Source organism: Perissodus microlepis, chromosome 7, assembly GCF_051167445.1.
Source record: "Perissodus microlepis isolate ML-2025 ecotype Zambia chromosome 7, ASM5116744v1, whole genome shotgun sequence".
Lineage (NCBI taxonomy): Eukaryota > Metazoa > Chordata > Actinopteri > Cichliformes > Cichlidae > Perissodus > Perissodus microlepis.
This window is the reverse complement of record NC_140467.1, coordinates 61,372,308-61,399,527: the sequence shown is the minus strand read 5'-3', so window position 1 is coordinate 61,399,527 and position 27,220 is coordinate 61,372,308. Positions and strand designations below refer to the sequence as shown.

At 42.3% G+C, this 27,220-nt stretch overlaps 2 protein-coding genes and 1 long non-coding RNA gene across 3 annotated transcripts; 2 read left to right on the top strand and 1 right to left on the bottom strand.

The window, feature by feature from the left end:
- Positions 1-2,644: 2,644 nt before the first annotated feature.
- LOC146384465 (E3 ubiquitin/ISG15 ligase TRIM25-like) lies at positions 2,645-5,388 on the top strand. The gene has a single exon (XM_084936437.1). It carries the CDS (start codon positions 2,671-2,673, stop codon positions 4,246-4,248), a length of 1,578 nt encoding a protein of 525 aa, XP_084792563.1. The 5' UTR covers positions 2,645-2,670; the 3' UTR covers positions 4,249-5,388.
- A 798-nt stretch (positions 5,389-6,186) lies between these two features.
- LOC146384464 (uncharacterized) lies at positions 6,187-8,958 on the bottom strand. Its single transcript, XR_014800865.1, has 2 exons — positions 8,627-8,958; positions 6,187-6,356 (listed from the first exon to the last, which is right to left on the bottom strand). It is a non-coding gene; the product is annotated as an uncharacterized LOC146384464 (long non-coding RNA).
- Positions 8,959-13,385: 4,427 nt separating this feature from the next.
- Positions 13,386-20,931, top strand: dld (deltaD). The gene is made up of 14 exons (XM_084936436.1): positions 13,386-13,521; positions 14,584-14,659; positions 14,959-15,038; positions 15,156-15,224; positions 15,764-15,833; positions 16,393-16,493; positions 16,589-16,732; positions 17,013-17,114; positions 17,231-17,421; positions 17,576-17,746; positions 18,162-18,351; positions 18,780-18,917; positions 19,875-19,964; positions 20,120-20,931. The coding sequence occupies exons 1-14, from the start codon at positions 13,483-13,485 to the stop codon at positions 20,183-20,185; spliced, it is 1,527 nt and encodes a 508-aa protein (XP_084792562.1). The 5' UTR covers positions 13,386-13,482; the 3' UTR covers positions 20,186-20,931.
- The last annotated feature ends 6,289 nt before the right edge of the window (positions 20,932-27,220 follow it).

The window sequence follows — 27,220 nt, the reverse complement described above, 5'->3', positions numbered from 1 at the left end:
TTGATTCAGATTATTTAGTATTGTAGCTGCTCATGTTTAATTAGTCTGTTTAACATTTGTATTGTATCCCATCAGTTATAATTGTTCTTGCACAGCTCTCTTTATCCAACGTCTTTTATCACAACAGTGGTCACAAACTGTGTGGTTTTTCCGAACAGCAACACCTGGCGCTAATTGTATCTACCTTAAATACATTCCCAGAAACACACCAAACTGTAAAACACAAAAGGTGACCCCTATTTGTACACATAAGGTAACAACACAAAAAAATGGCCCCTACAGGTCCAGCTGCTGTATTTCACAGGGAGAGAAAAGAAAGAGAACTAACTTCTTTCAGAGATGGAGAAAGAAGAAGAGAGGTAGATTTAAAGGGAAGGACTGCTCAGTGAGGTTTGATTAACTGGAAATTTAAAGCTTACATGTAAGTCCTCATGTTTTCAAATCAGATATTGTGTCAAGTCATGATAAATAGGTTTGTTTGCGGCCATCTGCTGCACATGCTCCACCACGGTGTCACTATAGATCAGGGGTCCCCAATCCCAGTCCACGAGGGCCAGTGTCCCTGCAGGTTTTAGATGTGTCCTTCATCCATCACAGCTGATTTAAATGGATAAATGACCTGCTCAACATGTCCTGAAGTTCTCCAGAGGCCTGGTATTGAACTAATCATGTGATTCAGGTGTGTTGACCCAGGGTGAGATCTAAAACCTGCAGGGACACCGGCCCTCGTGGACTGGGATTGGGGAACCCTGCTATAGATGGTCACATCATCCAAGTAGGCAGCAGCATATGCAGCATGCAGCCACAACACCCAGTCCACGAGGCGCTGGAATGCGGCCGAGGCTCTGAACAAGCCGAATGGAATTGTACTGAACTGGTACAGAGTGGAGAATGCCATTTTTCCTTGGACTCTGCAGACAAGGGAACCTGCCAGTAGCCCTTGGTTAAATCCAGTGTCCAACTGGTCCAGGAGTTCATTGACCCGTGGCATGGGATATGCATCACAGCGTGACACTTCATTTACTTTGCAATAGTCTACACAGAATCGTGCAGACCCATCGCAGATGGGGTTACACCAGGCGCTGTGTGACTCTTTTATTATTCCCATTATTAGCATTTCAACCAATTCCCTTTGCCTTTTATGTTCAGGAAGCCTGTAGGGCCATGAACATGCCAGGCTGCATCTCAAAATGATTATTATTCAGCCGCTCCACCAGCCCATCAGTTTGAGGGTGGTAGACGTTGGGCCGAGTCAATTTATTGCTCAATAACTCGCACAGATCCTTCAGTGTGCAAGACTTTAACGACGTGCCCTGGTCAGTCAATATTTCTTTTGGAATACCGACTCGGGAGATGACCTGAAACAGTGCCTGCACCGCACTCTTTGCAGAAATTGCAGTGGCACTGCTCCATGGTATCGCATTGCACAATCCACCAGAACTAATACAAAGCGATAGGCGCGTGCATTCTGATAAAATGGCCCGATGAGGTCCATGCCGATGCGCTAAAATGGGATCTCCATTAATGGGAGTGGGTGCAAAGGTGCTTTTGGTATGGCCGGCTGGTTAACAAGTTAGCATTCTGGACAGGATGCGCACCAGCAGCGCACATCTGCCTGGATTCCAAGCCGATAAAATCGGGTCATTATTCACTCCAGAGTCTTGTCATATCCCGTATGCTCTGCCATGGTGTATAGTGAGCCGCCTGGAAAATAATTTCTTGGCGGCTTTGTGACACCAACAACTGGGTGTGTTTCACAACTCACTCGATATAACCTATCTTTCCACAATACGAAGCGCAGGTAGGTCCACACGGCTTCAGGACACACCACATGACCATCAATGTCTACCACTTGGTCGAAGGCTGAGCGTAGGGTGTCATCACGAGACTGCTCCAGTGGGAAATCTCCCATGGTGGGAATTTCCGGAGATGATGGGACCTCACTCGAAAGGCCCACCCCGGCCCAGTAGGTCCAGCATGGCCCAGCAGACAGTTCCCCCGCGACGTCGGCGGCAGACTCGGTCCCGCAGTCTGGGCCTCTCCCGCCAGTATTGGTAGTAGTGGTGGCGCCCACTCCGCCAGAGGCCACTGTCATGCCTCCGCAGTGGCCTGGAAGGTCTCCAGGAAGACCTGGGGATTGTCCCCTTCCCGCATCTTGTGCATTGGCACCGTCAGTTGAAAGGGGGTGCAGCGACACCGCAGCCCAGACCAGCCGTGAGGTGTGGTTCCTCGCCTAGGAAGCACACCTCACAGCGTGAGACTCCCCAAAAGTTGATTCTGTTCATCTGGACGTTTTCAGTGGGAGAAACGTTTCGTCATTCATCCAAGTGACTGAAACCAGCCCACTGAAGGAACACTGGGCTGGGAGGTCAGTTCCTTCATCATTATTATGATGATCGTTAAAATGCAAATTCTCATGACTATTAGTCAACAACCACTGGTCAATGGCCATGAGTCCCATTAAACTTTTACTAGATTACTTTTTTTTAACAGTAGTATTTGTACTTCTACTTCTACTTCCAAAATTAGAGGTGAATAGGAGGAAGAAAACATAACAAAGAAATCAAGTAAATTATAGCCTCCACACATTGTCTCACTGTTTATTGAATTATTGAACGATAATGCAGTTACAGTTTTTCCTTTCTCTCCATTTATCCTCCCAGTGTGGACATGTCTGCTGCCAGCTGTCTGCTGTCTGAAGACCAGTTTCTGTGCTGCATTTGTCTGGAAGTGTTCACAGATCCAGTCAGTACACCATGTGGACACAACTTCTGCAAGAACTGCATCACTCAGCACTGGAACAGCAGTCCTCTGTGTGAGTGCCCCATCTGTAAAAGGAAGTACTACACAAGACCCGAGCTCCATGTCAATACTTTCATCTCTGAGATGGCTGCTCAGTTCAAGCTGTCAGCTCAGCAGGAAGCCAGCAGCAGCAGCACGAGGAGATCAGAGCAACAGTCTGCTAAACCAGGAGAAGTTCTCTGTGATGTTTGTACTGGGACCAAACTGAAGGCTCTGAAGTCCTGTCTGGTGTGTCTGACCTCCTACTGTGAGACTCACCTGCAGCCTCATCAGACTGTTTCAGGCCTAAAGAGACATCAGCTGATCGACCCTGTTAAGAGCCTGGAACGAAGGATATGTTCAAAACATGATAAACCGCTGGAGATGTTCTGCAAGACCGATCAGATGTGTGTCTGTGTTGTGTGCTCTGTTTCAGACCACAAGCGCCATGATGTTGTTCCTCTGAAAGAGGAATACAAAGTGAAGAAGGCAGGGCTGGTGAAGAAACAGGCTGAACTTCAAGGAATGATCCTGAAGAGACTGGAGAAGATTCAAGAGGTTAAACGCTCTGTGCAGCTCAGTAAGGAAGAGGCAGACAGAGAGCTGGAGGGGGGTGTTCAGTTCTTTGTTGATTTGATGGAGTCTATAGAGAGAGGTCTGAATGAGCTGACAGAGGCGGTCAAAGAGAAGCAGAGAACAGCAGAGAAACAGGCTGCAGACGTCATCAAGGAGCTCGAGCAGGAAATCTTTGAGCTGACGAAGAGAAGCTCTGAGATGGAGCAACTCTCAAGCTCAGAAGACCACCTCCAGTTCATCCACAACTTCTCTTCTGTGAAAGCTGTTCCACCCACTAAAGACTGGACCAACACCAGTATCCATCCACCTTCATATGAAGGGATGGTGGTGAGAGCTGTGAGTCAGGTGGAGAAGAAGCTAAATGACCAGATGAAGAGTCTGTTTGAGGACGAGCTGAAGAGAGTCCAGTGGTACAGATGTTATGCCATGCTTGATCCTGATACGGTCCACCCCAGACCCCCCCAGTATAAAGGGAATGATTGTAGATGTGTGTTATCAAATCTGGGTTACTCTTCTGGCAGATTTTATTTTGAGGTCAAGGTTGACAAGTGGTCTACGTGGACTTTAGGAGTGACCAGAAAGGATAATGTGAAAGGACAAGTCCAGCTGAGTTCTAGCAACGGTTTCTGGACTTTATGTTTGTGCTCTGATGGGTATGTAGTTTCCACGGAGCCGGCAGTCCACCTGTCCCTGAGGTCGAAGCCTGTGAAGGTGGGCGTGTACGTCCACTACGACGAAGGTCTGGTCTGCTTTTATGACGTCAGCACTGCAGCTCTTATCTACTCCTTCTCTGACTGCTCCTTCACTGAGAAGCTCTACCTGTTCTTCAGTCCCTGTTCCAATGATGGTAATAACATCCACACTGGTGGGTTCGGCTGCGTAATACAATAACCAGAATGATAATGATGTGCACACCTTTTTCATATTTATCAACTTTTTTCAAGATTTTGTGTCATAATCTTTTTTTATGATGTACAAGCACTTCCTTTAAGCTCCTAAGACCCAAACTCTTTCATGGCATGCATTTTGAATTTCTCTTTGCTATTTGGGGTGATTGGGACCTGATGAATGTAAAATAAAGAATTACGTGATTTTTTCTTTTAGCCTGATTTTTGTTTTTGAGGAAAATGAGATCCACATATGAGGACATTTAAATTTCGATAGAACAGTTGCAGTATCACGGCCTCGTAAGTGGACATCTGGCCCTTGTAGAGCAAAATAAGGTATTTTGAATGGTAAATGGCCTGTATTTGTATAATTCAATTCAGTTTTATTTATATAGCACCAAATCACAACAAAAGTCGCCTCAAGGCGCTTTACTTGGTCCCTAAGGACCCCAAAGCGCTTTACACATCCAGTCACACACACATTCACACACTGGTGATGGCAGCTACATTGTAGCCACAGCTGCCCTGGGGCGCACTGACAGAGGCGAGGCTGCCGGACACTGGCGCCACCGGACCCTAGACAACCCAAAATGTGATGTCCACATATGTAGACACCAGGTCCTAGGAAGTTAAAACTGTTTAAACATCACAGAAAAGGGAAAAGTGGAAAAAATATGGATTCTTTTTGTGTGTGTGTGTAAATAATCGACTATATGTGGTATGTCCTGGGTCATGAAGCCAGAGTTTTGAATTTCTGTAGAATCTGAATCTTTGATTATTATTCTATGTTCTGTTTGGTTCTTAGTTTATTATTTACTTAATTGTCCCGTCCTGTTCATTTATATGTTGAGGTTTCTGATCTGGGAGAAGCAAATAAAAAGAATTGCTTTGTTTCAGCAACTCTTGATGAAGTTTCTTGTACTAAATAACTGCAAATAAAATGTCCTTTTGCAAGGGAAGAAGTTGTAAGGAAGTCTGTTTGCAGCACTTCTGTTCCAGCCGTCACAGATAAATAAATTCAGTGGCGATCAAGAAATGGAACTGGAAGCACAAAAATGGTTAAGCTACAAACCAAAACACAAATAACATTTACCAGCATCCACAGCATCCTCTGAACTGGCACATTACAAACACTAAACGAAAAGCAAACTGTCAGAAACTTTGTTCCAAAGATTTTAGTGCTTTAAAATGTTTTTTATGACAATTTTGTTTTTTTCTGAAAATGTATACAATTAAAATTTTATAAAAGTCATGATAGTTTTATTTGACTGTTAGTTTTGATTATGTACAGTGCTGAGGAACTTTATCAGACCAAGTGTTTTTAAATCGGCTAAAAAAACAGTTTAAAAGAAGAAAACTGTTTGGTAGGCAAATAAACAGAATTCACATTTTTATACTAAAATCTGAGCCATCACTCACCGTACAGCCTCATCATTTTTGTATAAGTAGATGGGTTCTTTGGCCAACTGAATGACCATGAACCTAAAAGTATTTCATGTATTGAATTGTAAACATTGTTTTGTCTTTGTTGCTGTTGTGTCATTTTTCCTTTCACATATTTTCCTATAAAAGCAACGCGGTGGTGATGTCAGGAGGATTGGTTATCCACAGGAACACCACACACTTGACCATCAGTTGATCAAAAGGAAGAAGACGTTCAATGAACGCAAAGGTGTGCCAAAGACTCACAGGATTTATCTGTACAGTGAACTTGAGATGACCACCAACACTGGCATAAACATTCACAGTGTGTATCAGTGTTGTTGAAGTGTGAAGATGTGGTTCAAGGGTCAATATTTACCAATAAACTTAAACAATGAATTTTAATCAAAGAATCATGTTGTCATAAAACCTTGAGGCAGAGATATTTGTAAGGAGAAAGGATTTCTTCATGTTTTGAGGACGTGCTGAAGACTGAAGTGACACAACTTCAACTTTATGAATGACACTGATTGATTTTATTATTTTGATATGATGTTGCATTTATTAATGATGGCTGCTGCTCCTGTCTCTTCCATCAGGTGAAGAATGCTGCTCATGCTCGTCCAGCAGGTCCTGCTACTCCGGTCGCTTCTCCAGCCGCTCCTGCTCCTCCTTCAGTTCCTGTTGCTCCTGCAGGGACAGGAAAAACGCGTGGGAGCAGCGCCCTCTCGCTAATGTGCGAAAGGGCGCTGCTCCCACATAAAATCCAGGTGCACAAGATTACCCACTCTGAGCCCCTCCTGCGCGTGCGAGAGGGTGCCACACCCAGCCACCACTCAATCCGGACCACCTCTCGCACGCGCACCAGATTACCCACTCCGAGCCCCTCTTGCACGCGCGCGAGAGGGTGCCACACCCAGCCACCACTCAATCCGGACCACCTCTCGCATGCACACAAGATTACGCCACCCAGAGCCCCTTTACACGCGCGCGAGAAGGCACCACAACCACCACTACTCAATCCAGGACACCTCTCGCACGCACACTCAGGAAAGTATGCGCGAAAGGGCGCTGCTCCCATGCCATCACATAAAATCCAGGCCCGTCCTCGCACGGGAACAAGATTACCCACTCCGAGCCCCTCCTGCACGCGTGCAAGAATGCGCCACGCCCACGCCACCACTCAATCCTGCCCACCTCTCGCACGCGCACTAAGGAAAGGTCCATAACCTGGTCGGGAGGAGGGATTTACTAGGTTCAACGCTGGAACGTTGAACACTCTGAGCTACTCCTGCACGCGCGCAAGAGGGCGCCACACCCAGCCACCACTCAATCCGGGCCACCTCTTGCACGCGCACAAGATTACGCCACTCGGAGCTCGTCCTGCAAATGGGCGAGAGGGGGCCACACCCAGCCCACTCCTCAATCCGGGCCACCTCTCACAAACCCACTGAGGAACGATCCATAACCTGGTCCGGGAGGGGGGGGAGGAGGTTCAACGTTCCAGCGTTGAACCTCACACTCCGAGCTCCTCCTGCACGCGCGCAAGAGAGTGCCACACTGGCCCATCTCTTCCACGCGCAACAAGATTACGCCACTCCAAGCCCCTCCTACACGCGCGCAAGAGGAGGCCACACCCAGCCCACCACTCAATCCGGGCCACCTCTCGCACGCGCGTCAGATTACTACTCCGAGCTGCTCCTGCACGCACACAGGATCACACCACTCCCACGCCACAAAAACACTCCGGTCCCCTCCACACTGAGTTTAGAGAAGTTCAACATTAACGTGGACACTGCATGTCCCCTTAACATTTCTACTTTAGCAAATGTCACCAGCTGAGCGGTCCTTACTGCACTCTTCAAAAGGTTTCAATCTATTAATAATATGACAACATTCATTTGAACAAAACACATTCTAATAAAAATAATCGACCTGGTTTATGGCACAAATCACACTTTTTTTTTAGGAAAGAGAAGCATTAAACTGTCAGTGTGGGTTTTCACTGGTGGATGACACAAATTTAAGTGTTCTTTTAATTATGAAATAAAATTAAAACACACACACAACTACACACACACACAGGCACACACACACACACACACAGGCACACACACACACACACACACACACACACACCCAGGCACACACACACACACACACACAGGCACAGGCACACACAACTACACACACACACACACACACACACACACACACACACACAGGCACACACACACACACAGGCACAGGCACAGGCACACACAACTACACACACACACACACACACACACACACACACACACACACACACAGGCACACACACACACACACACACACACGCACACACAGGCACAGGCACACACAACTACACACACACACACACAGGCACACACACACACACAGGCACACACAGGCACACACACACACACACACACACACACACAGGCACACACACACACACACACACACACACAGGCACACACACACACACACACAGGCACACACACACACACACACACACACACACACACACACACACAGGCACACACACACACACACACACACAGGCACACACACACACACACACACACACACACAGAAGCATAGTTTCTGTAGCCAAACAACAAAAGATAACAGATCCTAAGATACAAACATTGTCATTCCTGTTAGATTTTAGCAGTTACTCAGAGTCTAGCGGTAGGCAGGAAAATGAACACAAACATGGTTTGTGTAAGAACAGGCTGTAAGATAGTACTTGCTTTGTCATATCACACTAAAGGGATTACAGAATGTGAGCACCCATGTACAAATGCCTCTGTCTACTAAGCCAAACTAACTAACTAACCGTTGTGTAAAAACCTGTACAAGTCCCTACTGTGTTTAGAAAAGTTGAACATTAACGTGGACACTGCATGTCCCCTTTCCACTTTAGCAATTGTCACTTGCCGAGCGGTCCTTACCTGAGAAAATGATCATTTCTTCCTTTTCTCTCCTCTCTTTTTCTCCACTGTAATCCACAGCAAAGTGTATGTAAATCCTGCAAGCACTTTTCAAAATGTTTCATTCTATTAATGTTGCGATGACAACATTCATTTGAACAAAAAGCATTCTAAAGGCGTCTGAGACATTTGCTAAGCTCCACCCCCGGTTGATGTTGAGAAGCAATAATCAACCTGGTTTCTAGATTTCAAAACGTCATGTTTTTGTCATCTAAAGCTATAGCCTACTATTGTCACAAGGGGGCGCTCTGATGCAGTTTCGCGTCCTTATGTCTCGTGCGCGGAAGCATTGTTTTTTTTTCACTTTTAAAAACTTTATTTAGAACAAAGACGATGACAATCTGAAACAAACAGTGAATCATTGAATCTTTCACAACAGTATATCACACCTCCTTTTTTTTCTTAATCAGAGGATTATTGCAGCATTGCAGTTGGTATGTCACAGTCAAACTAACAATAATTGTAACTAAGTATATAAAAAAGTAAAAAATAAGTAAATAAATTAGAAAAAGATTAAAGAACAAAAATAAAGGAGATAAGGGGGAGCATGAAAATCATTAAAAGTGAGGTCTTATTACTAAGACATATAGCTTAAATAAGGGGCTAAGTGAGAAACGTTCTTCTACAAATTTATGCAATTTAATTGCCTGGGGCTTATTTATTAGCTCCAGAGATTTACGCAACAGGGAAAGTTCATTTTTAAGAGCAAGCCATGAAGGGGGGGATTTGGCATATCAGCATTTATGAATGTAATATTTTGTTGTAATAATGAGATTGTTTACTAAGAAGTCTCTATTTTTGTCCTTGAGGATTACTCCTATTTGAATATTCTGAAAAGACCAAAAACCAACATTTGTAGACCAGGACGATATCAAGTCATGGAGAGATTTCCTCAAATTTTGGATAGTCACACACCCATAAAAAATGTGCTCTGTTGTTTCCAAAGTTGTTTTACAAATATAACAATTGTCTGACACAAATTCAAAATTTTCTTTCATGAATTCATTAGAGGGGCCGATGTTTTTTGTAGTTTTAAAATGAACTGTTTTAAATTTGGGGGGTTGGGAATTTTAAATATTTAGTTGTGATCAAAGAAATCTCAGATTTGTTATAATCTTTTAGAATGAGTGAGTATTTTGTCCTACTTGGATATAAGGTGTTAACCAAATACTTCCTCAAAAACTGATTATTGCATTTTTCATTAACAAGGTCTGGACCACCTAATTTAATTTTATGTAAATTTGGAGTTGGTATATTTAAAATGTTGTTCTTTATCGCGTTGATAAAAACTATCGGGATATTCTGTGAAACTTTTTTGTTGAGCTCAATTGAGCAACTCATGCTATGTTATCCAAATTCCAAGATATTTGATTTCATTTTTGACAGGTATATCATACAAGGAGGAGTGAGAACAATTATGGATACTCATGATTTCGCATTTGTCCAGGTTCAGGCGTAGTCCAGAAGCATCAGAGAAAATCTTTATGGTATCTAAGGCCAATGGAATTTGTTGGATTTTGGAATTTGGCAGTCAGTTTGCACGCTTATTCTTAGTATGGTTAACTAATTGGAATTTCAAATATGCAGTCTAATGATTTAATATAAAATTAAATATTTGGCTGAATTGTTTTATTTCCATACAGCTGAATTCTCCACAGAAAACTAAAGTAAATGTTTTTTAAAAATAATTTCGCCTGAGTAACTGTGTTATTTAAAAGATGAGCCACAATCAGTGTCAATTTTCAGAGTTTCTTTCAGTTAGTAGCGTGTTTTGGATTCATCAGTTTAATTTTAATAAAGGAATTTTCAGAGAACTGGTCCAAAATGAGGTTAATAGGAAGAAGAAAACATAAAGAAATAAAATAAATTATAGCCTCCACACATTGTCTGACTTTTGTGAGTTGAATTATTGAACGATAATGCAGTTACAGTTTTTCCTTTCTCTCCATTTATCCTCCCAGTGTGGACATGTCTGCTGCCAGCTGTCTGCTGTCTGAAGACCAGTTTCTGTGCTGCATTTGTCTGGAAGTGTTCACAGATCCAGTCAGTACACCATGTGGACACAACATCTGCAAGAACTGCATCACTCAGCGCTGGAACAGCAGTCCTCTGTGTGAGTGCCCCATCTGTAAAAGGAAGTACTACACAAGACCCGAGCTCCATGTCAATACTTTCATCTCTGAGATGGCTGCTCAGTTCAAGCTGTCAGCTCAGCAGGAAGCCAGCAGCAGCAGCAGCAGCAGCAGCGGAGGAGAAAACAGAGGCTGAAATTCAGGAGATGATCCAGAAAAGAAAGATTAAGATTGGGGAAATGAAACACTCTGTGCAGCTCAGTAAGGAAGAGGCAGACAGAGTGACAGCAGAAGGTGTTCAGATCTTCACATCTTTAATAGAGTTTGCAAAGAGCAGCACGAAAGAGCTGATCAAGACAATTGAAGATCAGCAGAGAACAGCAGAGAAACAGGCTGAAGGCCGCACGAGGGAGCTAAAGCAGGAGATTTCTGAGCTTATGCAGAGAAGCTCTAAGGTGGAGCAGCTCACACGGCCTGAAGACATCCTTCACCTCATCCAGAGTTTATCTTCAGTGAAAGCTGCTCCCCCCCACCAAAGACTGGACAAACATCAGTGTCCATCTACCATCATACACTGGTGGTGAGAATTATAAATCAGGTGGAGAGGAATCTCAGAAGTGAGATAAAGAAAGTGACGAGGGCTGAACTAAAGAGGGGGTTACACAGTTAAGTTGATATTTAACCCTGATTTTGTCCCTGATTCAGTTCATCCCAGACCCCCCAGGCTGCGAATGATAATTGTAAATGTGTTTTGTCAAACCAGGGTTTCTCTTCTCAAAGATTTTACTTTGAGGTTAATGTTAAAACCCACTTTACATGGACAGTAGAAGTGGCCAGATATGTGAGCAACCTAAAGAGAGAAAGCACCAAACTGAGGCCTGAAAATGGTTACTGGACTATTTGCTCTGAGCAATGGAGATCAGTTGATCGATCTCTGAATTTAAGAACTGAGAAGGTGGGAGTGTTAATAGATTATGACATTCATGGTGTAGCTCTTATTCACTCATTAATTGGCTGCTCTTTCACTGAGAAATTCTACCCTTACTTCAGTTCCTGCCCAAATAATGGAGTTCAAATCCACACCGGTAAATGTTTGATATCATTGATAAGTGTCCTAAAAGGTGTTCTAAAATAAATCTACATAAATGAGGGGGAAAAAGAGTTTTTGCTATTTGAATTGTTTTATTTCACACCCGTGAACCTCCCAACAACTGCCACAGGTTTGTATTAAGATGAACATTTTTGATGATGACATTTTGTGATTTACACTGTTGAGAACCTATAAAAATACAATCTAATACAACACAATACAATCTAAAATAGAAAACTTTCATTTTGGAGGCAGTTTCTCTGACAAAGATACAATTTATACACTGTAAAATATAAACTATAAAATGAATACATGTGGGGTAGTAGAGGAGGGAAAGGTTAATCCACTTAGTTAAGACTTGCATGTGTATATCTTTTTTTTTAAAATATTATATACTATCAATCTAAGCTTCAATAAAGTGATTTTTTTTAAGTCTTTTGTGTGTTAATTTAACTCAATCATCTCACACCTTCTACAATGATTTCAGCAGGTGGTTTAAAGAGCTAAATGTCTCCACCTATTGGAGTTTATCCCACACTGATAAATGTGCCCCTGCCTTTACATCTCTGACACTTATTTGCCTCATAGAAGCAACTTGTGCAAAAGTTGAAAACCTCTGTTTCCTCTCTGTGACGCCACATTTCTGCTGATGTGTTGATTCAGATGTTAAAAGAACGATGCAGACCTGCTCATGTTAAACGAATTCACTCTTAATTTTCCGTGTCGGTTGCGATTGTGTGCCTTTAGCATCATCTTTCTGTGATGTTACATTCTTTGTTGGTCTGCTTGTTACAGCTGCTGTGGACATTTCGGCCTAGTTTGTTGTGAGCATGGGGGACTGTGCAAAATTTACAGTGAACATATGGCAATTTGCAGACCAGATTAAAACTCGCAAAGGCTTCGATTTTGTCATTTCCTTTTAGAGGGAAATGAGTTGAAATTCCTTGTTTCGGATAAGGCATAAACTGAGTGATTGAAAATCAAACAAAACTTTTCCCCACCCCTAAATCCTGTCCTGTCTGGCAGCTTTTGCAATCAAAATTAGGATCTGTTGAACCAAATACATTTTGCTTTTCCAAGATGAGCTCTATAAATTGCATATAGGCTTCTCTTGTTTCTATTATCTTTATTTCTTCATTTTTTCAAAACCTTCCCCAATTTAATGTCCGTGACGTAGATTTACAAAACAAGCACTGGTACCCTGGATGTTATCAGTTTTCATATCAGCATGTGGGATAGGTGACGGCCGGGTCAAGTTATGTCACACAGGTCTCCTGTTTACCAAGAAGACAGCTGAAGACGTTATATATATATATATATATATATGTGATTTTTATCTGTGAAATGTGCTATATAAATAAATTTTTTTAATTCAAACTATATATATATGTATATATATATATATATATATATATATATATATATATATATATATATATATATATGTATATATATATATATATATATGTAATTTGTTTAAAAAACATTTTGTTTTTAAAATTAACATTTGTTTACCCGTCGCAAATTTTGACGTGTAATAGATGCGACCCGGAGGAGTTTTCGGTTTGGACCCATACTGCGCTTGCGCAATGATAGGAGTCCTTGGCTGCTCGGCCTGCTGTAGGTTACGGATCCAGTGAGAGTACACCGACAGAATGCAGAGCTGGACACAGTTATACCGCTCCCTGGCCACGGTAAGCAGTCATATTATTTTCGCGATAACCAGTATGCGAAACCCGGATGTGTCGTAAACTGTCCTGCGTGCTGCAGATCTAGAGGATAGGGGAAATTTTAGACCTGCGGCCCGCACCTGGCTAGCTACTCGGCTAACAGCAGAAGGCGAGCCAGACTGTACTGGAAGAGACATGCAATTTGGAGTTGTTGTGGTTATCGATGTCTAAACACGTTGCTTGGTTTTCAGTTGATGTTTTTCCTATTCATATACCTTTTTCCTTTTAATTCGGCATGAGTTAGACTAACAACCTTACCCACATTTAAACTAAATCACGACTTTTCTGGTTAAATATTGCCGCAGTATTTTGAAGTAAAACCTGCAATGAAAAGAAGCGTGATATTTGTATTCTGCTAATATTAAAGGGGCTTACATCACACAAAGCTAGAAGAAAAGCATCTAGGTTCTATGACTTTACAGTTGACATTTCCCACTCTGGTGTCGTGTTAGCTCGCTTAGCTGTTTAGCAGCGGTTGCCTAACTCATAATTTATGTCGTAAGCTCAGCTGTTGTCTCACAGCTTCACGGCGAGCATCAGATTATTCCGAATTGTTTCGGGGCTTTTAGAAGCTTTGTGACTCTATAACACTTAAATAGTAGTTATTTGCTAACTTGGTAGTCTGCTAGAGGGGAAAGTTTCAGAGTTGCTAGTGGACAGGCTGAGGGTGTCCTTGCTGAGAGCTGGCACTGCAACAGCAAACCAGCTGAATGTGGTACAATTCCATGAAAACAAGTGCATGAGTCTAAATATTAAACTAAATATGAAAATTCAAATGTTAGTTTATTAGTTGAGTTTGCTCCTTCGTGACTCACTAGGCTTCAGTATCTTAGTATGCAGCTTTAAAAGGAAATGGTAGTGACGTAAATAGAAATTATTAAGCAGCAGATTACGGAAGTGAGAGAAGCCACTGAAGACAGATACTTTTAGTTTGCTTGTGATGCACTATAACATTGTTTTGTGTTGCATTGCCTAGTTGTATTGTGCATGCGTATTTTCTAACTGTGCATTTCGTTTGCTTCACAGCGGAGCCACCACCTGCCCTGCAAAGTGCACGGAGCTGCAGCGCTGTCTGTTCGGACCTACGCTGACAAAGCAGCAAGTACGATTGTGCTGTAAATCTTATCATAGGACTTTATTTGTGGCACAGTGTTTACTGAACTTTAGCCACATGTTTGTGCGGTTTGATCTCTGATGTTTGTATCAAAGCAGTCTCATAATTCAGACTTGCAGAGAGTCGGGTGCTGGACTTGGGTGGGGATAGGACCTCATGGGCTATGTAAAGAGGGGTGGTAGAGAGCTTGCATTAAAATGTTCATTTACATACACCAGACCTTAATCATGTAGTTTTCTCTGGTGGTGTAAAGTCATGCTAAAAGCTGCTGTGTTGCCTCTCTGCAGTTGATGCAGACGTCACAGTGGTGGGCTCCGGTCCAGGAGGCTATGTCGCTGCGATCAAAGCTGCACAGCTCGGCTTCAAGGTAACCCACCTGCTCGACAGATATCCTGCTGTCTAAACTGATCCCACAGATGGTCACAAGTGGAAGTTTTTGGTGAATAATGTATCCCCCGTCTCTACATTTGTTATTTTTGGACAGACAGTGTGTGTCGAGAAAAATCTCACACTCGGCGGGACTTGTCTCAATGTCGGCTGCATCCCCTCGAAGGTAACAAACTGCTTTTAATCACCACAAATTCACAGGTTTGTTTGTAAGACGTTTGATCAGTATGATCGTTTTACAGGAAGGAGAGATACCAAGGATGTTTTTATCTTGGGTTTGGTTTCTCTTTCAGAACTTGTACACCTTTCGTATAAAAGTAATCCAGCGATGGTTTTCTATCCATAGATATATTATGAAGGGCAAATGCTTCCATGGAGCACATTTGAGTAGTAGAGCCAAAAATTTTGCCAGAAAGAATAGCAGCACATACCGGTAGCATCTTTTTATTGTCTTGATGAATTCAAAAATAAGCCAATACTTTTGGATTTATCCAAGCAGAGTGGGAAAAACATTTTCTACTTCATAATAAGGACTAAACTTCACAGAGAGAGAAAAGCAGAACAAACTTTACCTAAAAATAACTTTTCAGTTTGGTGATGAGCACTGAGCGTAAGATTGATTAAACTATATTGAATCCGTAAAATGATGTAAACGTGTATAAAGTCATTCCTCCCGCTGAATAAGCTGCTGTTTTGTTTCTGCAGGCTCTGCTGAACAACTCCTACTTGTACCACTTGGCTCATGGGAAGGACTTTGAAAGCAGAGGCATCGAAAGTAAGAATCACCATCAGGCTTTAAAAGGACGTTTTGTACATTTTGTGTAGCTCACTGATCCTTAAAGGGGGCTCATTTCCAGTTATGTGTTATAATTGTGAGCTCTAGTAGAGCTTTGCATGATTCAAAGTTCAAAATAATCCTTCTTTATGTCATAGAGGTTTTTGTGCTTCCCCTCAGTTAATCCTGTCAGAAACAAGCTGTGTTAGCTGCCCTCGCTTTAAGGCAACCAACCCTCTTATGATTGGTTTGACCAGCAGTACATGCTCTGTGTGCCTGAAATGACTACAGTAGAGAAATCCATTGTCTTTAAACCTTTTCAAGTAGCTTTTTTTTTAGCCAAGATTACACTGAAGGTCGTTATTTGCAGCATTAGCCATATTTAATATAAGCATATACGTTATTATAACACTTGTGTCTGTATTCCTTAGTACTGGATGCTGATGGCACAGAACGTGTGTTTTCGACAGTACACTTTAATTGAATGTAACTTGTTTTTCCATCGGTTTCTTAGTTTGACATTTGTGACCGCATTGACACTAAAGTCTTTGTCTTTCAGTTTCAGGCATCTCGTTGAACCTGGAGAAGATGATGGCTCAGAAGAGTGGGGCGGTCAAAGCGTTGACTGGAGGAATCGCACATTTATTCAAACAGAACAAAGTCAGTCTTCCCTCTCTGCTTTAGTGCTGGTTTACACAGATGTTACATCTGAACCACTTTTAACAGTGTCTGTGGTGTGACATCACTCCCCACAGGTTACTCACGTTAATGGTTTTGGAAGGTTAACCGAGAAGAACCAAGTGACCGCCACAACAGCTGATGGTACAGAGCAGGTCATCAACACCAAGAACATCCTCATCGCCACAGGCTCAGAGGTCACGCCCTTTCCAGGCATCCAGGTATGAGAATTTGTGACCTGTTCATACTTCATTTCACTAGTTGCAGGTTTTTTGCTTGTCGTATTTACCAAAGGAGGTGGAGGAGGCGAGGAAGGGACATGAAGAGAGGAGTCAGTGCTGCAGGTGTCTAACAAAAGGCGTCCTCGTCTCAAGAGCCTTATCATATCTCACACATGTCACCCTCCTTTCACCACTCCATAAAAACTCACATGCACTTGATTTTTAAAAGATAATTCTGGGTTGATTTTTAAAAGAAGTGTGTTCAAATATGTGTCTTTAGATTGATGAAGAGACCATCGTGTCATCGACAGGAGCTCTTTCCCTGAAGAAAGTACCAGAGGAGCTGATTGTGATCGGAGCTGGAGTCATCGGGGTGGAGCTGGTCAGCATCACTACAGACTGATTCACCCACAAACACATGATTATGTCGACTACATCGGCAACATTTCCTGCCTCAGCTCTGTTTCTTTAGAAAGTGTTTGTCCTGCCATCCTGCAGGGGTCAGTGTGGCAGCGTCTGGGTGCCAAGGTCACAGCGGTGGAGTTCCTGGGCCACGTGGGTGGTATGGGCATCGACATGGAGATCTCCAAGAACTTCCAGCGCATCCTGCAGAAGCAGGGCCTCAAGTTCAAGCTCGGCACCAAAGTCATGGGAGCAACCAAGAGGCCCGATGGCAAGATCGATGTGGCGTGAGTGGAAAAACCAGACTCAGACTTTCAGGACTCTCTTTGATGCATATTCTTTTGGGCTGTTTTACACCCATGTGCTATCTAAACTCATGAAATTTGAAATATGGCTGGGGAGCTTTGTCATGTAACCACGTGGGTATTATGTGTGTTTCAGGGTGGAGGCGGCAGCTGGAGGGAAGAGCGAGACTCTGACATGTGACGTGCTGCTGGTCTGCATCGGCAGACGACCTTTCACCCAGAACCTGGGCCTAGACACTGTCGGCATCGAGCTGGACAACAGGGGTCGCATCCCCGTCAACAACCGCTTCCAGACCAAAGTCCCCAGGTACCACCGAGCTCATGCTGCCAAATTTAAGCTAAAATGACGTGATCGAATCTCTGAAAGCAGACTTACCAATTTGGTGCATCCTCACCAGTTTACCCCTGCTAAAATTTTGTGTCCAATTTTAAAAATATCAAAATCTCTAAAAATAGTAAGCACAAATAGATTAGTGTAAAAATGTCATTAGTGTTAGTAACAGGAGAAATAAAGTAACAAGTCTGTTACGAAAAGGCCTTTGATCGCGTCACTGGGATGCTCTGTTGCTCTGTAAGAGAACCTCTCTATGTATTTATGTAGCTGCTGAAGTCCTGGGTCAGTAAATGACCCAGACCAAAAAAATAAATTATATGTATCACTCCTTGCAAAACACGGCTCAGTGACATTTGTTCCCTCTTTGCTTCTTCCTCTCCTCTTTTAGCATTTATGCAATCGGTGACGTGGTTGCCGGGCCGATGTTGGCCCACAAGGCCGAGGACGAGGGCATCATCTGCGTGGAGGGCATGGCGGGCGGCGCTGTGCACATCGACTATAACTGCGTCCCTTCAGTCATCTACACGCACCCCGAGGTGGCCTGGGTGGGCAAGAGCGAGGAACAGCTCAAAGAGGAGGTGAAAGTTGGGAAGGTGTTTGCTTCCAGCACGATGGATAGCCAGCTCTCTGGGTGCAGCGTTGTTCTTCTAGGGCAACTGAAGGAAATGTCACTAAACCATTGTAGCAGAGATCATGCACAAAGTAGCCATGCAGCATAAAGTGCTTTAAATGTAAATATGTGTCTGTTAAAACTAAGCTGCTTCAGACATTGACATCGGCCACCTGGTGGTGATATTTCCCAACATTTCAATCCAGATCCAAGCCAAAAGAAAGGATTCATCCTGATTGTTTGTGCTTATTTATATTGTACAAGTGACAAACACAAACGTGACAGCCATGAAGCGTCCCATGATTTGGGAAAAATGTGTGAAAAGTGCAACATTTAAAAGTAATATTTCTGTGTCATTTCACTTCAGTCTGAGTCCTCCTCTCTTCTCCTCTACAGGGTGTCCCGTTTAAAGTGGGCAAATTCCCCTTTGCAGCCAACAGCCGAGCCAAAACCAACGCCGACACCGACGGCCTGGTGAAGATCCTCAGCCACAAGGAGACCGACAGGATGCTGGGAGCTCACATCCTTGGATCTGTAAGAGTTCATCAGCCTCCTTTGGACCCGCGTTAGCCTTAAATGTAAAAACATCTGTGTGGGTGGACTGGGTGTTAATGGGCTCAGACTGTCTTTGTAGAGGATCATCTACCCAATCAAATAGACATTGAGCATGTGGGAGGATGATGATGATGGGAATCGAGTGTTTACAGCTTTGGAGTGTTTATGTAGAATATCAGCCTCCTATGAAAATGGAAGTTAACGGTTTGTGTGTCTGTCTCATTACTGCATCTGTCCTAATAAACACTAACCCCAGACAGACGCATGCGAGTGCTGTAAAACCATCAGGCTGGCTCTCGATGAACACACTTCCCCGTTAATGACCTTTAACTGTGTCAAAGACGAGACATCCATGTTTGTACAGCTCAGATTAGACTTACAGTAACTCTGAGGCGACAATAAAGCAGATATTTGTCAGTGCAAAGATCCGAGGAGTGCAGGTGGACTGACTGACATTCATGGTGACCCTGTTCCATGGAGTGTCCGGATCTCTGTTAACATCTCTGTCGGTCCTTTATGAGACCAGAAACGTCTTAGTGGAACACAGCGTTCCTTAAAGCTCTCAGTTACATGCACAATTACGTTTTTGTTTCATGTTTCTGAATGCGTCTCAAACTCCCCCCTTAAATTTGCTGGACAGTCTTAGACAGAAGATTGGTGCAGTGAACCCATGTCTAAAAAAAAAAAAAAAAAAATGGACATGATCCGGAACAAGGGACTGTTTTTTCTCAGGCAGTCATTGCCTTTCCATCACAGGGATAAGTGCCTGAATTAAGTGGCCAAGTTTGCTACCGTGTTTGTCTTGCTGCGCATTTGATTGTAATTACCTGACAAGTAAAATAGCTTGCTGGAAAGTTAATTGTTGTAACAGACCATGTGAAGCTGTTGCTGTTTACAGACCTGCTAAACCAGACACTGCTGTGTGTTTCTCTCCAGGGCGCAGGAGAGATGATCAACGAAGCTGCTTTGGCCATGGAGTACGGCGCCTCCTGCGAGGACGTCGCCAGAGTCTGCCACGCCCATCCGGTGCATTCTCTACATCACACGCGACACAGCATAGTGCACATGCACAGTTCTTAGTTTATCTTGTAGTAAACATATGAGAAATTACATGACAAATGATAAGTCCTGTTGCACCGTGACCTCTTTCAAACACCTTTCTCTTCGTCCTTCTCCTGCAGACGGTGTCCGAGGCGTTCAGGGAAGCCAACTTGGCCGCCTCCTTCGGCAAAGCCATCAACTTCTGAGTCGCCAGCCGCTGTCGCACCTTCAGCGGACATGACAGCGGAGAAACAGAAAAGCTGCGTGTCTGCTTCAAAAACCTTCTGACTTTGACCCACCTGGGATCCTCGGTGTTCATCCAGACTGTACCAGTTTAGCTCTAACGTTATTTAAATGTTCAATAAAATCATAAACGGGTGGTTTGGTGGGTAAATAAACACTGACTGCTGTCAGGCTTTTTGTTTTCCACATGTAGTTTAAAAGCTCTCAGCAGAGCATTATGCACTCATTTGCAGGTCAGAGAGAGATATGAATATTATTTTGGCTGTTTTGTTTGTGCAAGCAGGCGGGGATGTCTCTGTTGTTTTACAGCATGGAGGAATTTAACACATCTGATGGGTAATCAGAGCAGGAAACTGGAGCTGCTCGAAGATTCACATGTTTTCAATTTTAAGATGGATTTCTGGCTCATCTCAAATCGGTGACATCACAGGCGGTGTGGTGGTTGTTAAGTTTATATTTCTTTCATGTTCACTCCGACTGATGTCACAGATTTGTGCAGAAACAGATGTGTGATAAGAATGAATGTGGCTCAGCTGCTGCTTCCTGTGTAACTAAAGTACTGAAGGACTCTTTTAGGTCAACATCAGCTCACATTTGGAGGGGAGCTGTTGATAGTTGCCGGGTGACTGTTTCCTACTCAAATTACTCTGCTGTGATTCGTTCTGGCCTGTATCTCACCATCTCAACCAATAAAGGCAGTTAAATCAGACGCTGCTGTGTAGCTTCATGTGCCGACATTATTTTTGAAGTAACTTTCAGTGCAGATAGCAGCTCTTACACTGGATGATGTAGATGGGCAGTGTGAAACTAAATTGGGGGGGGATAAAATTTAAACTTTATGTAGTGCATTTTGAAATTGATCTGCAACAGGACCATGAAGTTAAACTGAGAGATGCATCTGGCCCTTCAGCTGATGCATCTAGCCTCATCAGAAATGACATCAGTAGCTGTCAAGGCGTTTTTAAAGAAGTGTGACGGGGCGCACAGGCTGAGGTATGCCAAAATACACATGAACCAGGCTGAAAATCAGTGGCAGAAGATCTGATGGAGTGGTGGATCCAAATCACTGGAGGACAGAGAGCCTACAGCCATCTGTAAAAGATGATGAAGGTGCTGTTATGGTTTGGGACAGCATTTCAGCCAGTGATATAAATGGACTGATTCTGACAAAGCACTTTTCTACTCTCCCAGAGTACTCAAAGCACTCTATGCTACATTCACCCAATCATTTTCTTATAAACTGAGTGCTTCCTAACTATATTCATACTCCCATGGATGCAACTTGGGATTATTATATTGCCAAAGGATTCTTGGCATGTAGACTGGAGGAGCCTGCTCACCTTCAGATCAGGTGACTGGCTCTACCTCCTGAGCTACAGCCACCCCAAATGTTGGAGATCTTTTTAAAATTTATTGAATTATGCACCCAGAAAAGTACCATCAGATTTTGATAGACCATGGAATCCCATCTGGAAAACATCTGATGGGGAATGCCATCATTTTTCAGCATGACAATGATCCCAAACAGCATTAAAAGCAGCAAAAGTACCCACCCAAATCACCCTGGGTTAACACCCTGAATGAAATGATTAGCTCATTACCAGGCCTCTGGAAACCTCAAGACATGTTGAGGAGGTCATTTAGCCATTTAAATCAGCTGTGTTGGATCAAGGACACATCTCAAACCTGCAGGACACCGGCCCTTGAGGCCTGGAGTTTCCCACCCTTTGATAGAGAAACACAGTGGGACACTATCAGTCATGGATCGGCCTCCTCAGAGCCCAGAGCTCAACATTATTAAAGCAGTGGGGAATCATCCTGACAGATAACCAAATACAGCCAACATCTTTCAACAAGCCTGGAGAAATATTCCTGAACAGAAAGCCACCTAAGAGAGTTCAGGTTGTACTGAAGAATAAAGATATTGACTTTCAAGCTCATTAGAACTGTACAAAGAAAGGAAGCATGGCTCAAGCTTGTGGCACAGTTATGTTAAAAAAGAGTTTTAGGAAGGTAAGATCTCAGTCTTCTTCAGTCTTCTTCATTTGTCCATGTTGGACAAGCGTTTCTTTGTCTATGGTTCACTGACATCATCTACATTATATTGAACAGCAACTCAAAAATGTAAAATTAAAGGTAAAGTAATAATTCTGACGCGGGTGCAGCTGATAAGTGGATCGTGTGACGAGCAGAAAGTTTGATGACTCTAAATAGCCTCCTGTTAACATTTAAAACTCAAGACATAGACTGTATGTACTATAGCAAGAGTGGTTATTATGGTTAAAGTTGAAATGTCAATGATCATGAAAGTGTGATGATAATAACACTGATTCATACTCATCTTCTAATAACTGATCAATCGTATTTGTCCAGGTGACAACAGCAAGGTTAATAAGTTATTGATTATAGTTGTCTTGGTATGCAGCCCCACCTACTTTTAGTTTAGGGGCAGCCAATCAGAGCTGGCTTTAAAGGACGAAGGGCTTTAACAGCTTCAGACACAGGACGAACTGAGGGGAGCTTGGCTCAGAGGATTATTATGAACTCTGGATTATGCAAAGCTACTCTGTTAGAATGAATGTTTCAGGAAGACTGGGATCCTTGTCTTTCTTCAGTAGCATACAAATAAACATGCAGCGGCTCTAGTGGTAAAATCATCAGAGCATCTTAACAGCTGAACTGCAGCTCACTGAACACATTTTGCTGTTTCAGTAACATGTAGCTGTTTTTGCTGCTGGATGACGCATGTTTTATTTAAGTAAGCAGCATTTCACTAACTCCACCTCTGTTTAAACTCTGACTACTGTTTCTGTGTGTGTTCAGCAGGTGTGGCGGCTGCTCCAGGTTGAATTAGCCACGCTTGAGGAGTCGTAGACTCTGCAGGCTCGAGCTGTTTAACAGCCCCATAAACAACTGGAGAAGAAATGAAGTAAAAGAAGAGAAAAGTCCTCGTTACACTGGGGTATTGTTGCTGCTTCTGTTCTTCTCTTTTTTTAAAATTTTGTGTTATGTGACTGTTTGAGTCTCAGGGGAAATGTGAGTGTTTGATAAAGTCCAATTACGTTTGTATCAGTTGCAGAAAATAACAGACACACTCACTGTTAGCCGGCTTCGCCCATCTTTCTTTCATTTCTTCTCTCTTGTTTCTGTGATCGCCTTCTTTACTTTTGTGTTCTGGGATCTCATTGGAGAATCTGGGATGTGCTTTATGTCTACATTCTTAGTTTACCCATAAATTATTTTCTTCTCTGATTTTTGTCTCTTAAACTTTCATCTTGAAAGCTCGACCCATTTCATTTCTCTCCTCCTGTTTCCTTTGCTCTTTTCTACCCTGCTCTTGTAATTGTGTTAGTTTTTTCTTTATTTCACCACTCACACTCTTCTCTGTCTCCCTTTTCTTTCTTCTATTTGTTCTTTTCTCTTCTTCTTCTTCTCCATGTAACCCTCCCAGTGTCATAAACTTTCCCTGTCCATGTCCTTTCTTCCTTTGCTTTTCCTTTTTTGTACTTTTTTTTTGTCTTCATTTCTTGCACGTCTCTAAATCTTCACTTTATGTCACAGTTCTTTTGCTGTGTGTGTGTGTGTGTGTGTGTGTGTGTGTGTGTGTGTGTGTGTGTTAGTTAACCAAACATGACATTCAGGAACATTTGTGTGATTGTGTCTGTGTGATTATATAAGCACATGAACATAAATTGCAAAGCTGCAGGAATGGAGGTGCATACATTCGAAACATTTCAGAGGTTTTGGTACTTTATTGGATTACTTTATTTGATAGAACATGTAAACAGAGTTCAGCAGTGAACAATAATGCCTCAGTGAACTAAAACACTTCCGTATTACTAGTTTTGCTTTGTCACACTCCTTATGCAACTTTTCAAAGATCGCTTTGAGACATATTATAGAATATTTAGAAATACTTCCCTTTCAATAATAGCAGAACAACATCAGACACTAGTTATCTTGTAAAAAGGTAATCTTGTTGTACTCTTCTAAGTAATCTTTCAGATTATTAGGACACCGCTGTTCATCCTATCTGCTAGAAACTTGTGAGTCCTGAATAAGTGCATTGTTAAATTTGAGCCTGTCTGGATGAGCGGTTCTCATACTCTGGCTAACCTTTTTTCACTGTTAGAGAGACTTCTGCCTTCCCCAGACACAGGCATGTTCATCATTCATTTACATTAATGAATTCCTGGAACTCTTACATCTCATTTTAACCCTTTAAACTTAGGGCCAGACTTTGACCCAAACATAAACCTAATTCCAACTTTAACCCTGAGATCAAATCTTAACTCTCAGACTGATCTTTAAAGGAGCGAGAGAAAAGGCAGTGTTTTAGCTTTCAGAGACTTTGGTCACTCTGACTATAACTGGGCAAGGTTTAATTTAGTTTCATTTATTGTCCTCACTTTCAGTAGCCTCCATGATGCCACTCCGTGGTTTTGGACTGTTCATTTCAAAGCTTTAATATTTGTGTTTTAGTCATCACCATGGTCTTTGTTGGAGCCTGAAGCTCCATATTTGCCTTCATCTGAACAACTGTGTCTCAAAATAGCCCAATAACTCACTCAGTGATGTTTAAAAAAAATCATCAGCACTGTTTTTATGAAGTGGGAAACTATCCAAAGTCTGTTTAAAAAAATTGTAACAGGCTGTGAACATGCTTTTTAAATTCGGTAACATTTGTCACCAGCCTAGTGCAGGGACACCTCCAGCAAACTTTGGGAGGTGGCCCCACCTTGGTGGCAGCCCTGGCCTCGTGTCTGCTAGAGGAACAGCAGTTTTTAAGGCATCAGTATATTCTCCTTTCAGTGATGTCACAATAATCATGAAAGATGGCAAACCTTAATTGCTGACAGACGGCCATGTAGTCTGTTATGTCTCTTCAACAAGAATTTTATTTATTATCATGTAATTTGACCTGCATGCGTGCTTATCAAACTAAAAGAGCTGTACTGTCAGATCCCTTTATAAACAACGATAGACTCCCTGGAGCTGGAGCTACGAGTTTTGTTTCGCCAAAGGGAGTCTATCGTTGTTTATAAAGGGATCTGTCAGTACAGCTCTTTTAGTTTTTCAGCTTCAGTCGTACAGTAAGTGGACTTTTTGCCACTAAGCACTTTCACAGTTTAAGTATATAGATTAGAAGAAGGCCTGTCTCCTGGTAAATCCTGGTTTTGAGGCTTTTGTTGTGTTTCCCCTTCTGATTACGGGGAAAACAGAGTGGATGTAGCTGGAGGGAGGAGAAGTTTCCTCTCTTTAATCAGCAGTTTAAAGATTGTTTTTAGGAAAAGTCCCTTTGTTAGAGATTCCGTCCTTCCTCTTCAGTTATTCTTCAACAGAACGTTTTTTTAATCTGAGTGGTAAAGCACAGAAAACTATCAGCCTTCGCCAGTTGCCTGTATGGACTGAGCAGGGATGTCAAAATGTCTGTTAAATTCATCATAAGTAAGTAAAATACTTCTTTTATCCTAATTTTTTTTGCCTTTTTCAAATCGTTATGCGTAGTGATTTCACAAGATATGTGATCATTTGTATAACAGGATATAGAGAATCCAATTTTTAAGTGCTTGACCCATAATAGAGAGCAGAAATCTTTCTTTTTTGTTTGTTTGTCATTGTTTAACTTTGATGATTAGCAAGGATCCTGCTGATGCTTAAAATTTATTTCTAAGCACTGAATTTGTTCCGTTAAAATAAGGCCTGAATTAATATTAAATGTTTTAACTCAATCTTTCAAACATTTCAAAAATATTAAGTTGTATCTCTAACTCAGAGGAATTTATCTTTCTTTTCCTTCAAGTTGAGTTGTTGTTTAATTTGTTCATAATTTTCATTCTGAGTGGCAAAAAAAAGTTTGTTATTGTTTTAAAGTCTTAAATTAAATTGGCTTAAGCTGCAGAAACCCTGCGATTGTCTAAAACACTAAAACACTTGCTAAAACAGTTCTTTAAACGCTGGGTAGCGTACATGCAAATAGTTTTAATGGATCGCCATTAAAACCATTTGCATGTACGCTACCCAGCGTTTTAAGCAACATGTTTAAAAAAGTTGGTTTCCAGGCTTAATTTTAGGGTGAACATTAGATCACAGACTATGAAGGACTAACATCAGGATGAGGAGTTGGGCAGCAGAAGTAAATTCAGTATGTATGCCTGGCTTTTGGGTATTTCTACAAAGAGAAACAGTACTGAAGCATTGTGTGGAGTGCCGTTATCGGAGCATGAATCAGACCGTGGTTTAATGTGCTGCTGCTGTTTGTTCATGGTGGAGGGCCGTAGTTGGAATTCCACTCGGTCGTATCAGCAGAGTTTGATGGCTCTGATGTTTGTTGAAATTTGTTTTACGTCACTGTTGCTGGGAAACTTCCTTTAAAGTCCAAAAATATCTCAACACTGAAAAGTTTTATGGGTTAAAAGGTGATATTTTGACCAGGTTGTAAAACCATGGTCTATCTGTAATCTGACCACAGTGTATCACCAGTGGTATAGTTACAAATCACTTTTATAAGATTATAGTGCAGTGGCGAGTTTTGAATATGTTTAAGAACAAAATAAACTCAATGTATAAATAAAAGGTCAGGATTTCTGTTAACTAGGTGCTTTCTTGGAAGATAGCAGGCAACTTTTCACCTCAGGAACCAATGAGCTGTCGCCTGTCACACCCAATCAATTGCAGCAGATTGCTTTTTAATATTGTAGGGTCTTTACCATACAATATAATGTAATAAGAATGTGGGAATCAGGTCTTTATGGTGAAATAGCTGCTAAGAATCCACGACTAAGAAAAAGCAACAAGCAGAAGAGTTTTGTTTGGGCCAAGAAAGAAAAGGAATGGACATTAGACCAGTGGAAATCTGTGCTTTGGTCTGATGAGTCCAAATTTGAGATTTTAGGTTCCACCCACCGTCTCTTTGTTGGACTCAAAAAAGGTGAACGGATCGTGTCTACATGCATGGTTCCCACTGTGCATGTAGACACCATATTTCTGTCAACATT

Bases quoted from the DNA above. Each gene is read 5' to 3' on its own strand.
- LOC146384465 (XM_084936437.1), top strand. From the start codon at position 2,671: ATGTCTGCTGCCAGCTGTCTGCTGTCTGAAGACCAGTTTCTGTGCTGC.
- dld (XM_084936436.1), top strand. From the start codon at position 13,483: ATGCAGAGCTGGACACAGTTATACCGCTCCCTGGCCACG. The intron at 13,522-14,583 runs GTAAGCAGTCAT...TTTGCTTCACAG, and splicing joins TATACCGCTCCCTGGCCACG to CGGAGCCACCACCTGCCCTG. The intron at 18,918-19,874 runs GTAAGAGTTCAT...GTTTCTCTCCAG, and splicing joins GAGCTCACATCCTTGGATCT to GGCGCAGGAGAGATGATCAA.